Here is a 16,133-nt window from a genome sequence, read left to right as displayed (position 1 = left end):
TGCGGCCAAGTGGCAACCAGGTTTTTGGCTAAAATGTCCTGGTACTTGGTGAAGATCATGATGCCGTTGACCTTAACCCCGGCCCCATGATCAGTGGAAGCAGAATAGCCCCATATCATCAAATATCCACCACCAAATTTTATAGTAGTTATGAGGTACTTTTCTGCATATACTTCCATTTTTCTACGCCAAATCCACAATAGGTATGCATGGCCAAAGAGCTAATTTTCATGTCATCTGACCATAGTACGTCCTGGAGTTTGATAAATGGCACTTTGATTGGAACCAGTGTTTTGGTCAAATTACATGAAAATAGAGCTCTTTGGCCATGCACACCAGTGGTGGGTTTGGCGTCGAAAAACAGAAACATATGCATACTTTCTCAAACACTAAATATACAAATATGTATTTTACAGTTATAAGGAAGGTGAAATGTTATAGTAGATTTTTTCTAAATCAATTTATAAAACGAATTAAGTAATTTCAAGCCTAATTCATTCAGTGTTGTTGAGTAGGAAATACATCATAAAATATTTTCTGTATTGGTATATTTTTTATCATATTTGTGATGTGCACCTGAGCACATCACAGTGTCCTCAAAAGTGATTTCACCTCAGTAATGTATAATTCATTTTACCAGAAAGTTACATTTTTTTAAAAGATGAGATTTTTGCCTTTTTTTCCTGCATGTAGGTTTACTAGTTATAGTTTATGGCCCTCTCATGATAAATAATTTATTTCTAGGATGACTTAGATTACATTTTCGATTACATTTAGTTACATTTAAGAGGTTTTAAACAAAATATATTTCTCTGAGCAATTGTATTAGTATAATATAATATAATTCTTGGGGAGTACACAATATACCTCAGTATTTGTTATTTATTTTATACAGGCTTTTTTTCTCCTTTATCAAGGGTGCCAATATTTTGAAACCTGACTGTACAGTGTACAAAAACAGCACAGAAGGCTCAGAACATCTGTGATTCCCCTCAGCTAATTTGGAAACAGCACCTGAAAAGAGTCCTTTTCACTAGATCTGAACTAAATATTATTCAGTCGATGACCATATGTGAAGTACTGCAGGCATTGAACATGCACAAACGCCTGAGTGTACCTATATTTAGGGGTTGAGTTTTCTCTTTTCTCTTTTTTCAGATAGACTTCACCAGACGCCTCCACACCTCCAGCAATGATGGCTGTTCTCCGCTCTGGAGGAAGAGTGTTCATCATGCTCCTCATTAGCAGGTAATAAAGACAAGTTACAGTAGAATAGTTACAGTGACTGCCTAGGACCTGTGGTTACTATGTACAGATGCTGAATATAGATGACAGTATGAGACATTGTTTTAAAATGTTTTCAGACAATGGGAAAATTAGGTGTTGCTGGGTCCAGTGTAAAGGATTTTCGGTAACACTTTACTTGACACCCAGCATCATAACCATGTCATAACAGCTGACATAATTTGTCATAACCTGTTATAAAATGGTCATTACACTATCATGACACATATATTTAAATCTGTTTTGACATTTTATGGCTGAGTGTAAAATCCCACAAAAAGCTACCGCGATAGTTATTTCATGGCTGGTTATGACACCTACATAAGAGTGTGAAAACTCACAAAACCTACCACACAAGTCAAAACATTCCATTACACCATAGCCTACGTATCAACAGTATGTTTATGTTAAATATATATTTTTTAAATTGACCATATTAAATTATATCATTGTAATTGCGCACACATTGATGTCAGACATGCACCTACCCCAATGCTCTGTTGCTGATGACTGGGATGAACGCAGGAGCAGATTTCAGGAGCAGGACAAGACACCCTTTTTTTACTGATGACTGAAATAAGGGCATGTACGTGATAGGCCTATGTGGCTTATATAATTATGATGGTTATAATTGATGATGATCGTGGACTTCAGGGTGCACCCCCATATCTACATCAACGGGACCGCAGTGGAGAAGGTGGAAAGCTTCAAGTTCCTTGGCGTACACGTCACTGACAAACTGAAATGAACCACCCACACAGACAGTGTGGTGAAGAAGGCGCAACAGTGCCTCTTCAACCTCAGGAGGCTAAAGAAATTTGGCTTGTCACCTAAAACCCTCACAAATTTTTACAGATGCACAATTGAAAGCATCCTGTCGGGCTGTATCACCGCCTGTTACGGCAAGGCTCTTCAGAGGGTGATGCGGTCTGCCCAACGCATTACCGGGGGCAAACTACTGGCCCTCCAGGACACCTACAGCACCTGATATCACAGGAAGGCCATAAAGATCATCAAGGACATCAACCACTCAAATCACTGCCTGTTCACCCATCTATCATCCAGAAGGCGAGGTCAGTACAGGTGCATCAAAGCTGGGACCGAGAGACTGAAAAACAGCTTCTATCTCAAGGCCATCAGACTGTTAAACAGCCATCACTAGAACATTAGAGGCTGCTGCCTATAGGCATCAACTAGGAATCACTGGCCACTTTAAGGAATGGAACAGTAGTCACTTCAATAATGTTTACATATCTGGCATTACTCATATGTACATATTAAGTGACTAAGATACCGTAGAATAGTATAGAACACAGTATATACATATGAGATGAGTAATGCAACATATGTAAACATTATTAAGTGACTAAGATACCATAGGATAGAATACAGTATATACAGTGGCAAGAAAAATAATGTGAACCCTTTGGAAATACCTGGATATCTGCATAAATTGGTCGTAAAATTTGATCTGATCTTCGTCTAGGTCACAACAATAGACGAACACAGTCTGCTTAAACTAATAACACACAAACAATTATATGTTTTCATGTCTTTATTGAACACACCGTGTAAACATTCACAGTGCAGGGTGGAGAAAGTATGTGAACCCTTGGATTTAATAACTGGTTGACCCTCCTTTGGCAACAATAACTTCAACCAAACGTTTTCGGTAGTTGCGGATCAGACCTGCACAACGGTCAGGAGGAATTTTGGACCATTACTCCTCACAAAACTGTTTCAGTTCAGCAATATTCTTGGGATGTCTGGTGTGAACTGTTCTCTTGAGGTCATGCCACAGCATCTCAGTCGGGTTAAGGTCAGGACTCTGACTGGGCCACTCCAGAAGGTGTATTTTCTTCTGTTGAATCCATTCTGTTGTTGATTTACTTGTGTTTTGGGTCATTAACCTATTGCATCACCCAACTTCTGTTGAGCTTCAATTGGCGGACAGATAGCCTAACATTCGCCTGAAAAATGTATTGAAAAACTTGGGAATTCATTTTTCCGTCAATAGCAAGCTGTCCAGGCCCTGAGGAAGCAAAGCAGCCCCAAACCACGATTCTCCCTCCACCATACTTTACATTTGGGATGAGGTTTTGATGTTAGTGTGCTGTGCCTTTTTTTCTCCACACATAGTGTTGTGTGTTGCTTCCAAACAACTCAACTGTAGTTTCATCTGTCCACAGAATATTTTGCCAGTAGCGCTGTGGAACATCCAGGTGCACTTTTGCAAACTTCAGAAGTTCAGTAATGTTTTTTTGGGGGACAGCAGTGGTATCTTCTGTGGTGTCCTCCTATGAACACCATTCTTGTTTAGTGTTTAACGTATCGTAGACTCGTCAACAGAGATGTTAGCATGGTCCAATGATTTCTGTAAGTCTTTAGCTGACACTTTAGCTGACACTCTCTTCTTAACCTCATTGAGCATTCTGCGCTGTGCTCTTGCAGTCATCTTTGCAGGAAGGCCACTCCTAGGGAGAGTAGCAACAGTGCTGAACTGTTCTCCATTTTACAGACAATTTGTCTTACTGTGGACTGATGAACATCAAGGCTTTTAGAGATACTTTTGTAATCCTTTCCAGCTTTATGCAAGTCAACAATTCTTAATCTTAGGTCTTCTGAAATCTCTTTTGTTCGAGGCATAGTTCACATCAGGCAATTATTCTTGTGAATAGCAAACTCACATTTTGTGAGTGTTTTTTATAGGGCAAGGCAGCTCTAACCAACATCTCCAATCTCGTCTCATTGATTGGACACCAGGTTAGCTGATTCCTGCCTCCATTTAGCTTTTGGAGAAGTCATTAGACTAGTGGTTCACATACTTTTCCCAACCTACACTGTGAATGTTTAAATTATGTAATCAATATAGACAATAAAAATACAATAATTTGTGTGTTATTCGTTTAAGCACACTACGTTTGTCTATTGTTGTGACTTAGATGAAGATCAGATCAAATTTTACGACCAATTTATGCAGAAATCCAGGTAATTCCAAAGGGTTCACATACTTTTTCTTGCCATTGTATATACTGTATTCTATACTATTCTATGGTATCTTAGTCACTTAATAATGTTTAAATATCTTGCATTACTCATCTCATATGTATATACTGTGTTCTATACTATTCTACGGTATCTTAGTCACTTAATGTTTACATATCTAGCATTACTCATCTCATGTGTATATACTGTTTTCTATACTATTCTACGTTATCTCATTCACTTAATAATGCGTACATATCTTGCATTACTCATCTCATATGTACAGTGGGGAGAACAAGTATTTGATACACTGCCGATTTTGCAGGTTTTCCTACTTACAAAGCATGTAGAGGTCTGTAATTTTTATCATAGGTACACTTCAACTGTGAGAGACGGAATCTAAAACAAAAATCCAGAAAATCACATTGTATGATTTTTAAATAATTAATTTGCATTTTATTGCATGACATAAGTATTTGATCACCTACCAACCAGTAAGAATTCCAGCTCTCACAGACCTGTTAGTTTTTCTTTAAGAAGCCCTCCTGTTCTCCACTCATTACCTGTATTAACTGCACCTGTTTGAACTCGTTACCTGTATAAAAGACACCTGTCCACACACAATCAAACAGATTCCAACCTCTCCACAATGGCCAAGACCAGAGAGCTGTGTAAGGACATCAGGGATAAAATTGTAGACCTGCACAAGGCTTGGATGGGCTACAGGACAATAGGCAAGCAGCTTGGTGAGAAGGAAACAACTGTTGGCGCAATTATTAGAAAATGGAAGAAGTTCAAGATGACGGTCAATCACCCTCGGTCTGGGGCTCCATGCAAGATTTCACCTCGTGGGGCATCAATGATCATGAGGAAGGTGAGGGATCAGCCCAGAACTACACGGCAGGACCTGGTCAATGACCTGAAGAGAGCTGGGACCACAGTCTCAAAGAAAACCATTAGTAACACACTACACCGTCATGGATTAAAATCCTGCAGCGCACGCAAGGTCCCCCTGCTTAAGACAGTGCATGTCCAGGCCTGTCTGAAGTTTGCCAATGACCATCTGGATGATCCAGAGGAGGAATGGGAGAAGGTCATGTGGTCTGATGAGACAAAAATAGAGCTTTTTGGTCTAACTCCACTCGCCGTGTTTGGAGGAAGAAGAACAGTACGACCCCAAGAACACCATCCCAACCGTGAAGCATGGAGGTGGAAACATCATTCTTTGGGGATGCTTTTCTGCAAAGGGGACAGGACGACTGCACCGTATTGAGGGGAGGATGGATGGGGCCATGTATCGCGAGATCTTGGCCAACAACCTCCTTCCCTCAGTAAGAGCATTGAAGATGGGTCGTGGCTGGGTCTTCCAGCATGACAACGACACGAAGCACACAGCCATGGCAACTAAGGAGTGGCTCCGTAAGAAGCATCTCAAGGTCCTGGAGTGGCCTAGCCAGTCTCCAGACCTGAACCCAATAGAAAATCTTTGGAGGGAGCTGAAAGTCCGTATTGCCCAGCGACAGCCCCGAAACCTGAAGGATCTGGAGAAGATCTGTAGGGAGGAGTGGGCCAAAATCCCTGCTGCAGTGTGTGCAAACCTAGTCAAGAACTACAGGAAACGTATGATCTCTGTAATTGCAAACAAAGGTTTCTGTACCAAATATTAAGTTCTGCTTTTCTGATGTATCAAATACTTATGTCATGCAATAAAATGCAAATTAATTACTTAAAAATCATACAATGTGATTTTCTGGATTTTTGTTTTAGATTCCGTCTCTCATAGTTGAAGTGTACCTATGATAAAAATTACAGACCTCTACATGCTTTGTAAGTAGGAAAACCTGCAAAATCGGCAGTGTATCAAATACTTGTTCTCCCCACTGTATATACTGTTTTTCTATACTATTCTACTGTATCTATCAGGTATGAAGGTAAGACCCAGATGCAGATAACGTCGAAATAACAATGGTTTAATAATCCAACAGGAGCAGGCAATAGACAGGCCAAGGCAGGCAGGGGTCAGTAAACCAGAGGTGGGGCAACGGTACCGGACGACAGGCAGGCTCAGGGTCAGGGTAGGCAGAGGTCAATAATCCAGAGTTGGGGCAAAGGTACCAGTCGGCAGGCTCAGGGTCAGGGGCAGGCAGAGTGGTCAGGCAGGCGGGCTCAGAGTTAGGACAGGCAAGGGTCAAAACCAGGAGGGCGAGAAAAAGAGAGACTGGGAGAAGCAGGAGCTGAGGCACAAATACACTGGTTGACTTGACAAAGAAGACGAACTGGCAACAGACAAACAGAGAACACAGGTATAAATACACAGGGGATAATGGGGAAGATGGGCGACACCTGGAGGGGGGTGGAGACAATCACAAAGACAGGTGAAACAGATCAGGGTGTGACAGTATCTTAGTCCGTTCTGCTCTGACATCGCTCGTCCATATGTATATTGTCTTAATTCATTCCTACTTAGATGTGTGTGTATTGGGTACATGTTGTGTAGTTTGTTAGATATTACTTGTTAGATATTACTGGACTGTCGGAGCTAAAAGCACAAGTACTTCGCTACACCCGCAATAACATCTGCTAATCACGTGTAAGTGAGCAATACAATTTGATTTGATATGAATTATGACTCATAATGCTTCTTGACAGTGTCATAAAGTCTATTTTCTTAGTCCAAGTAAAGTGACACAGAATGGTCATAATGCTTCTTGACAGTGTCATAAAGTGTATTCTCTTAGTCCAAGTAAAGTGACACAGATTGGTCATAATCAGTGTATTTTCTACAGGTTATTTAAAATATGATGAAAAAAACATGACTGTAAAGAATTCATTACAACAACAACAAAAGATTTAAGAAACAAACTTTTAAACAAAAGGAATCTTCTGGCAGGAATGTTTTGTCAAAACCCCCCCAAGATTACATCCGGCGCCGAAACGAGATGGCCGCCTCGCTTCGCGTTCCTTGGAAAATATGCAGTATTTTGTTTTTTTATGTGTTATTTCTTACATCGGTACCCCAGGTAATCTTAGGTTTCATTACATACAGTCGGGAGGAACTACTGAATATACGATTAACGTCAACTCATCATCGTTCCTACCAGGAATATGACTTTCCCGAAACGGATCCAGTGTTTTGCCTTCCACCCAATACAATGGATCTGATCCCAGCCGGCGACCCTGTGCGACGCCGTAAAAGGGGCAAACGAGGCGGTCTCCTGGCCAGGCTTCGGAGACGGGCACATCGCGCTCCACTCCCTAGCATACTACTCGCCAATGTCCAGTCTCTTGACAATAAGGTTGATGAAATCCGAGCACGGGTAGCATTCCAGAGAGACATCAGGGATTGCAACGTGCTCTGCTTCACGGAAACATGGCTAACTCAAGAGACGCTAACGGAGTCGGTGCAGCCAGCTGGTTTCTTCATGCATCGCGCCGACAGAAACAAACATCTTTCTGGTAAGAAGAGGGGCGGGGGGGTATGCCTTATGATTAACGAGACGTGGTGTGATCATCATAACAACACACAGGAACTCAAGTCATTCTGTTCACCTGATCTAGAACTCCTCACAATAAAATGTCGACCGCATTATCTACCAAGGGAATTCTCTTCAATCATAATCACAGCCGTATATATTCCCCCCCAAGCAGACACATCGATGGCCCTGAACGAACTTTATCTGACTCTTTGTAAACTGGAAACCACACACCCTGAGGCTGCATTCATCGTAGCTGGGGATTTTAACAAGGCTAATCTAAAAACAAAACTCCCTAAATTCTATCAGCATATCGATTGTGCTACCAGGGCTGGAAAAACCCTAGATCATTGTTATACTAATTTCCGCGACGCATATAAGGCCCTCCCCCGCCCCCCTTTCGGAAAAGCTGACCACGACTCCATTTTGTTGATTCCAGCCTACAAACAGAAACTAAAACAACAAGCTCCCGCGCTCAGGTCTGTTCAACGCTGGTCCGACCAATCTGATTCCACGCTTCAAGACTGCTTCGATCACGCGGATTGGAATATGTTCCGCATTGCGTCCAACAACAATATTGACGAATATGCTGATTCGGTGAGCGAGTTCATTAGGAAGTGCATTGACGATGTCGTACCCACAGCAACGATTAAAACATTCCCAAACCAGAAACCGTGGATTGACGGCAGCATTCGCGTGAAACTGAAAGCGCGAACCACTGCTTTTAACCAGGGCAAGGTGACCGGAAGCATGACCGAATACAAACAGTGTAGCTATTCTCTCCGCAAGGCAATCAAACAGGCTAAGTCCCAGTACAGAGACAAAATCGAGTCGCAATTCAACAGCTCAGACACAAGAGGTATGTGGCAGGGTCTACAGTCAATCACGGATTACAAAAAGAAAACCAGCCCCGTCGCGGACCAGGATGTCTTGCTCCCAGACAGGCTAAACAACTTTTTTGCCCGCTTTGAGGACAATACAGTGCCACTGACACGGCCCCCTACCAAAACCTGCGGGCTCTCCTTCACTGCAGCCGAGGTGAGTAAAACATTTAAACGTGTTAACCCTCGCAAGGCTGCAGGCCCAGACGGCATTCCCAGCCGCGTCCTCAGAGCATGCGCAGACCAGCTGGCTGGTGTGTTTACGGACATATTCAATCAATCCTTATCCCAGTCTGCTGTTCCCACATGCTTCAAGAGGGCCACCATTGTTCCTGTTCCCAAGAAAGCTAAGGTAACTGAGCTAAATGACTACCGCCCCGTAGCACTCACTTCCGTCATCATGAAGTGCTTTGAGAGACTAGTCAAGGACCATATCACCTCCACCCTACCGGACACCCTAGACCCACTCCAATTTGCTTACCGACCCAATAGGTCCACAGACGACGCAATCGCAACCACACTGCACACTGCCCTAACCCATCTGGACAAGAGAAATACCCATGTGAGAATGCTGTTCATCGATTACAGCTCAGCATTTAACACCATAGTACCCTCCAAACTCGTCATCAAGCTCGAGACCCTGGGTCTCGACCCCGCCCTGTGCAACTGGGTCCTGGACTTCCTGACGGGCCGCCCCCAGGTGGTGAGCGTAGGTAACAACATCTCCACCCCGCTGATCCTCAACACTGGGGCCCCACAAGGGTGCGTTCTGAGCCCTCTCCTGTACTCCCTGTTCACCCACGACTGCGTGGCCATGCACGCCTCCAACTCAATCATCAAGTTTGCGGATGACACTACAGTGGTAGGCTTGATTACCAACAACGACGAGACGGCCTACAGGGAGGAGGTGAGGGCCCTCGGAGTGTGGTGTCAGGAAAATAACCTCACACTCAACGTCAACAAAACAAAGGAGATGATTGTGGACTTCAGGAAACAGCAGAGGGAGCACCCCCCTATCCACATCGACGGGTCAGTAGTGGAGAAGGTGGAAAGTTTTAAGTTCCTCGGTGTACACATCACGGACAAACTGAATTGGTCCACCCACACAGACAGCGTCGTGAAGAAGGCGCAGCAGCGCCTCTTCAACCTCAGGAGGCTGAAGAAATTCGGCTTGTCACCAAAAGCACTCACAAACTTCTACAGATGCACAATCGAGAGCATCCTGTCGGGCTGTATCACCGCCTGGTACGGCAACTGCTCCGCCCACAACCGTAAGGCTCTCCAGAGGGTAGTGAGGTCTGCAGAACGCATCACCGGGGGCAAACTACCTGCCCTCCAGGACACCTACACCACCCGATGTCACAGGAAGGCCATAAAGATCATCAAGGACAACAACCACCCAAGCCACTGCCTGTTCACCCCGCTATCATCCAGAAGGCGAGGTCAGTACAGGTGCATCAAAGCAGGGACCGAGAGACTGAAAAACAGCTTCTATCTCAAGGCCATCAGACTGTTAAACAGCCACCACTAACATTTAGCGGCCGCTGCCAACATACTGACTCAACTCCAGCCACTTTAAAAATGGGAATTGATGGAAATTATGTAAAAATGTACCACTAGCCACTTTAAACAATGCCACTTAATATAATGTTTACATACCCTACATTACCCATCTCATATGTATATACTGTACTCTATATCATCTACTGCATCTTGCCATCTTTATGTAATACATGTACCACTAGCCACTTTAAACTATGCCACTTTATGTTTACATACCCTACAGTACTCATCTCATATGTATATACCGTACTCTATACCATCTACTGCATCTTGCCTATGCCGTTCTGTACCACCACTCATTCATATATCTTTATGTACATATTCTTTATCCCTTTACACTTGTGTGTGTATAAGGTAGTAGTTGTGGAATTGTTAGGTTAGATTACTTGTTGGTTATTACTGCATTGTCGGAACTAGAAGCACAAGCATTTCGCTACACTCGCATTAACATCTGCTAACCATGTGTATGTGACTAATAAAATTTGATTTGATTTGATTTGAAGATGTGGGTTTTGACACTCTTATGTAGGTGTCATAACCAGCCATAAATAATGCAATGTACTGTATGTCACAACAGGTGTAAATATGAGTAATGACTGTGTTCTGATCATATTATGACAGGTTATGAAGTTATGTCAGCTTTTATGACATATTATGACATGGTTATGACCATAACGTGTTATGACACTGAGTGTCAAGTAACCGTATTTTCTGTGTGTATGTGTGCGAGTGTGTGTGCGCTTGTGTGTGTGACCAAGCGCATGTGTGCGAGAGAGCGAGAGAGATAAAGCAATTCTCCATTGGTTGTTTTGTTGAGGCACATCAATACTCAATAACAACTCCCCATGCATCACTCAGAAGCGTTGGAATTCTCTACAGAAGTTTTGAAATTCAAATGGACACTGCCACAGTGCTGCTGTGTGGCACCATTGATACAGCAATCAGCACCACATGCACCAAGCACTGTGCCCTTCAGGAGTCACGCAGAGAGAATTATGGGATGTTGTGGTGCATATTTGACCCTTACCGTGACAGGAAATCCTCTTCTTGCCAGTAAACTTTTTTGCAGGCATAATATTCTCCGTGCACAACTTAGATAAGTCCAACCCCCCGGGTACCACCTTATTCTGCCATAACAAGTTCCATGGCACAGTAGCTCCGGCCACCATCCCTTCGGAGATTAACAGCAGGAGGCCTGGTGTCGAGTGCTATCTGCTTTGGGTACAGATGCTTTGGTCCACAGTGTCCCATCCCACACGGGAGTCTTTGTCCATTTACAGATGTGATATCTTAATTTGACCACTCTGTTGTCGCTGAGAATTATCCTGAAATTCAAATGAGCCCTGGGATTTAAATAAATTCACCTTAAATCTGCAGTTATCTTTCTCCCCTCGCTCAAACAATAATGCACCAGACAAAATATTTTTTTCTCAACAATGTAGGGGCCAAAATCATTGACACCCCTAAAGATTCTTATAAATGTGGTCCCATATTCCTAGCATGCAATGACTACATCAAGCTTGTGACTACAAACTTGTTGGATGCATATGCAGTTAGTTTTGGTTGTGTTTCAGATTATTTTGTGCCCAATAAAATGTATTGGGTCATTTTGGTGCAACGGATTACAAAACTCACGGTTCGGATAGGATCACGGTTTTGAGTCACGGATCGGATCATTTTTCGGATCAAATATAACTTTGCTTTCCATTTATTACTTAATTAAAGAACACTTAAAGCAAGGAACTTTTCAATGTTTAAATAAAATATTAAAATAATATATTCAATACTCGATTGTTAAATTAAAGTGCAATATGAGGCATCATACCTTCTTCCTTTGAATAATAGTGAATGAAAAAATAGCTTGTGTCCACATCATCAAAGAAAAGTAAGAAAAGAAAGAAAGCAAAGCAGACCTGAGCTTATAACTTCAAATTATTTTTCAAAAAGATGAGGATGTCTACATTGTCTGGGGAGAAGGTTGACCTCTTTGCAGTCACTATGTCCCCTGCCGTGGAGAACACCCTCTCGCTAGGAACTGAAGTGCCAGGCACAGCCAGGTAGCTTCTTGCCATCAAGGCAATGTGAGGGCATTTACACTCATTGCTTTTCCACCATGCCAGTGGATCACCATCCACTGGAATGCCGCTTGCTGCCTTGTAGGATGTCACCTCCTCTTTGATGGTGTTGGAAAACGTCTTGCCTGTGTCCTTGCTCGCAAAGGTCTCCCCGAAAAGCTCCTTCATGGCTGAATTATTTTGTGGAGGAAATGCCTCTTGAGTCTACTCCTGTCGGCTCTGTGGCTTAACCCTGCAGAAAAAAATTACTTGATCTATTAAACTAACTCATTATTTATTTTCATATTTCATAGAACTATGATTGTGGCAATACTATTTAATAAAAGCATTTAATATTCCAAATCAAAAATGGATGATTCTAATAGCAATTGCATAGTCTAAGATTAGACTGCAGTATATTTATTGTTTAAGTAATTCACTCTTATTTATTTGTTTACCTCTTCAGTGGCCACAATCAGTGGTGAGATCACTGTATGTCCTCTGGCGTTGGGCAGGGTCTAAGTGAGACAGGGACCTGAACCTTGCATCCAGTGCAGTAGATCTATGAAGGTAGTCCTGCACATTAGGAGGGTATCTGGGGTTCAGGTCCTCTCTAATGGCAGCCTTGACATCTCTAGTGAGTGTGCTGTCTTCCTCACTTGGGGTCATGCATTGTAGAATCCTTGTTTTCAGAGGTAGGATCATGGACACAGACGGTGCAGTTCCAGTGCTCAATAGGGTTGTAACTGGTTTGAGGGGTTTGAGCACCTGGAGCACCTCCTCTGCTAACTTTCACTTCATCATCAGACAAGGTGACGATGTCTTTATTTTTTTTCAGGGTCTTGTCTGTCAGTGCAGAGTATACAGCTGCCTGCTGCTCAAGATAGCGCTCCAACATGTCATAAGTGGAGATCCATCTTGTTGTGACATCGTGTATGAACTTGTGGGTCGGTAGCTGTAACATTTCTTGCTTGGTCTTAAGCACGAGTGGCTGTTGTGTTTCGGTGGAAAAAGAAAACTACCTTCCTGATCTAAGGAGGCGGTCCATCTGGTTCACTGAGATTCCCCTTTGTACATGTGATCAATTTAGCATCCCAAAGCAAGCTATCTGTGGCCCCAGTCCAGCTTCTATCACTGCATTTACTTGGTTCTTGGCATTATCTGTGGTGATTGGGATATTGCTATTGAGCCTCTCTAGCTTCCACTCTGCGCCAGATTTGTGCCTGTGTGACTCTCATTGAGGGGGTGTGTCTGTAGCACCGGACTTCGCATCTCCCACTCCTCTGTGGTGTAGTGAGCAGTCACAGTCACGTAGCTTTCCATTGCCCTGGAGTACCACCCGTCTGTGATGAGGGCCTTGGAAAATTTGTCGACAATTTTGATATTTTCCTGTTTATAAAGATCTGGCACGATTTTCATACTGAAGTGGGGATTTTGTAGCGTGGCTCAAGCACTTTCACCATATTTTTGAACACTTTGTTTTCCACAACAGAGTATGGCCTCATGTCTGCAGCGATAAATCCCAACAGATTTGGTGATGGCTTTAGCCCGGTCTGATTCTGACTGAATGTAACAGCGGCAGTAAGAAATGGAAATATCAGTCAAATGAACCACCGCTGAGTTGTTGGAGCGTCCCCATGCTAAGGTTAGGTTGCCCATGCACTGAGCACAACCTAGTTCCTACTACTACAGTACCAGAGTTTTTGAGTTCCACCAAATCAAATCAAATGTATTTGTCACATGCGCCGAATACAACAGGTGTAGGCCTTACCGTGAAATGCTTACTTACAATCCCTCAAGCCCTTACCTAACAATGCAGTTTTAAGAAAATAGAGTTACGAAAATATTTACTAAATAAACTAAAGTTAAAAATGAAAAATATATTTTTTAAAGTAACACAAAAAATTACAATAATGAGGCTATATACAGGGGGTACCGGTACCGAGTCAATGTGCGTGGAATACACGTTAGTCGAGATAATTTGTACATGTAGGAAGGGGTAAAGTGACTACGCACAGATAATAAACAGCGAGTAGCAGCAGTGTAAAAACAAAGGGGGGGAGAGACAATGCAAATAGTCCAGGTGGCCATTTGATTAATTGTTCAGCATTCTTATGGCTTGGGGATAGAAGCTGGACCTAGACTTGGTGCTCTGTGCGGTGGCAGAGAGAACAGTCTATGACATGGGTGACTGAAGTCTTTGACAATTATTTGGGCCTTCCTTCACACCGCCTAGTATATAGGTCCTAGATGGCAGGAAGCTTGGCCCCAGTGATGTACTGGGCTATACGCACTACCCACTACCCTTATGGTCGGATGCCGAGCAGTTGCCATACGAGGCAGTGATACCAAGTCATACCAAGTCCCACAGCAAATCCTCTACACAGTGGGAGTCATGGATCTGCCTCGCATTAATATGTTAATGGTGTGGGAAGTATAATGCTTGCCCTTTCCTGCAGTCAAATGACCTAGTGGCCTTCTGGGTGGATTGTTATTAATTTTTGTAATGATTTAATAATAATAAACATTATTTCTATGTCAAATGTTTTTGGTATATTTCAGTCCTCTGTGATGTATATGAAGAGTAATATTGGGATGCAAACTCAAAAGTAAATACATTTCAATTCCATATCTGAAATAGTACAGGTGTCTGCTTTTTTGTAAGCCCATAACCATGTGTGTGAGGTGCATACTTTTGTTTCAAAGTATATTTGTTTAAGACTACCAAGAAACACTCGATGTGACCCTGATTTAGCCCACTGCAGTAAAAGGTTTAAGGGATATCAGTAAAAGGTTTAAGGGATATCACGCCAGAACAAATCTTTTCATCTTATTTGGGGACTTTGGCCTCCTTTAATGCGCTTTAGATCTCTCAAAGTCATTCTAAACTGGAATTAGCTGCAATCTTCAACACTATGTCTTTCAGAAGATATATTACAGAAGCATATGTTCTACATGGGGCAGTAAGTAGCCTAGCGGTTAGTAACCGGAGGGTTGCCAGTTGAAATCCCGGGTCCGACAGGAAAAATCTGTCAGGAACTGAGCTGGCAACTGGAGTGTTGATGGCATCAAATTCTAGATGCCATTGCCTGCACAACCCTCCACAAGAAACTGCTCCCCGGGCGCCCAGTGTGGCAGTACCCCACACCTCTCCAAAAACCTGTATATGTATGTGTGTCTTTCGGAGGGGTTGGGTTAATAGCGGAAGTCAAATTTCGATTGGAAATAATGGACAACGCAGCTGGATGAGGCGGAGTTGTTACCAAATGAAACAATACTAAAGCACACATTTACCAGTAGAAAAAAAAAAAGCTAGTTCATACCTTCTCATCTTTTGGTTGCTAGAGATGCGACCCAGTCATTCGATCGATTAATTCTATACTTAAAATGGAGCTAACGGCATTTTATCTACATGACATCTTATTGTAATCTGTTCATATACACCAGCAGGAAGAATATACTATTTTTTTTCCTGTCAAGCGAGGACTTAGATATGGTCCTTCTTACGTTTTTATAAATTCTTAGAATGTTTGGGGATGACGTATACTAAGGCATTTGTGGAAATTATTTAGCAATATAGAGTGGGAAATCGGCAGTGCATTTGGACAATTCGTAGGCCTTTATGCAAATAAGCCATTTGCCAAACGGGCCTGCCATCATTCACTTTGAACTGGACTGTGTGTTTACAGCCAGTAGCAACAGCGCGACTTTAGATCATTAGAACGCAAAATACACCTGAATGGATATCTGCAAATATGTAAACACCATGGGAGTCCTTTTACATTTGGGAACTTTACAGTCCTATTGATCAAACAACCATGAAAAGGTAGGCTCTCTCTCCCTCAGTTATGCACATCAACAACAAGATCAAAAACGAATGCTAGCCAGAGCGA

At 42.7% G+C, this 16,133-nt stretch overlaps 1 protein-coding gene across 1 annotated transcript in view; it reads left to right on the top strand.

The window, feature by feature from the left end:
• The window catches only part of LOC139570723 (gamma-aminobutyric acid receptor subunit pi-like), a 120,848-nt gene that overhangs the window by 37,063 nt on the left and 67,652 nt on the right, over positions 1–16,133 (top strand). The window contains exon 2 of the mRNA XM_071392856.1: positions 1,159–1,248. Coding sequence (XP_071248957.1) covers positions 1,193–1,248 — 56 coding nt within the window. The 5' untranslated portion in view covers positions 1,159–1,192. The remainder of the gene's footprint in view (positions 1–1,158; positions 1,249–16,133) is intronic.

Source organism: Salvelinus alpinus, chromosome 3 (genome assembly GCF_045679555.1).
Source record: "Salvelinus alpinus chromosome 3, SLU_Salpinus.1, whole genome shotgun sequence".
In the NCBI taxonomy this organism is placed as follows: domain Eukaryota; kingdom Metazoa; phylum Chordata; class Actinopteri; order Salmoniformes; family Salmonidae; genus Salvelinus; species Salvelinus alpinus.
Note: the sequence above shows the minus strand (reverse complement) of the source record. Positions and strands in the feature narration are given on the sequence as shown.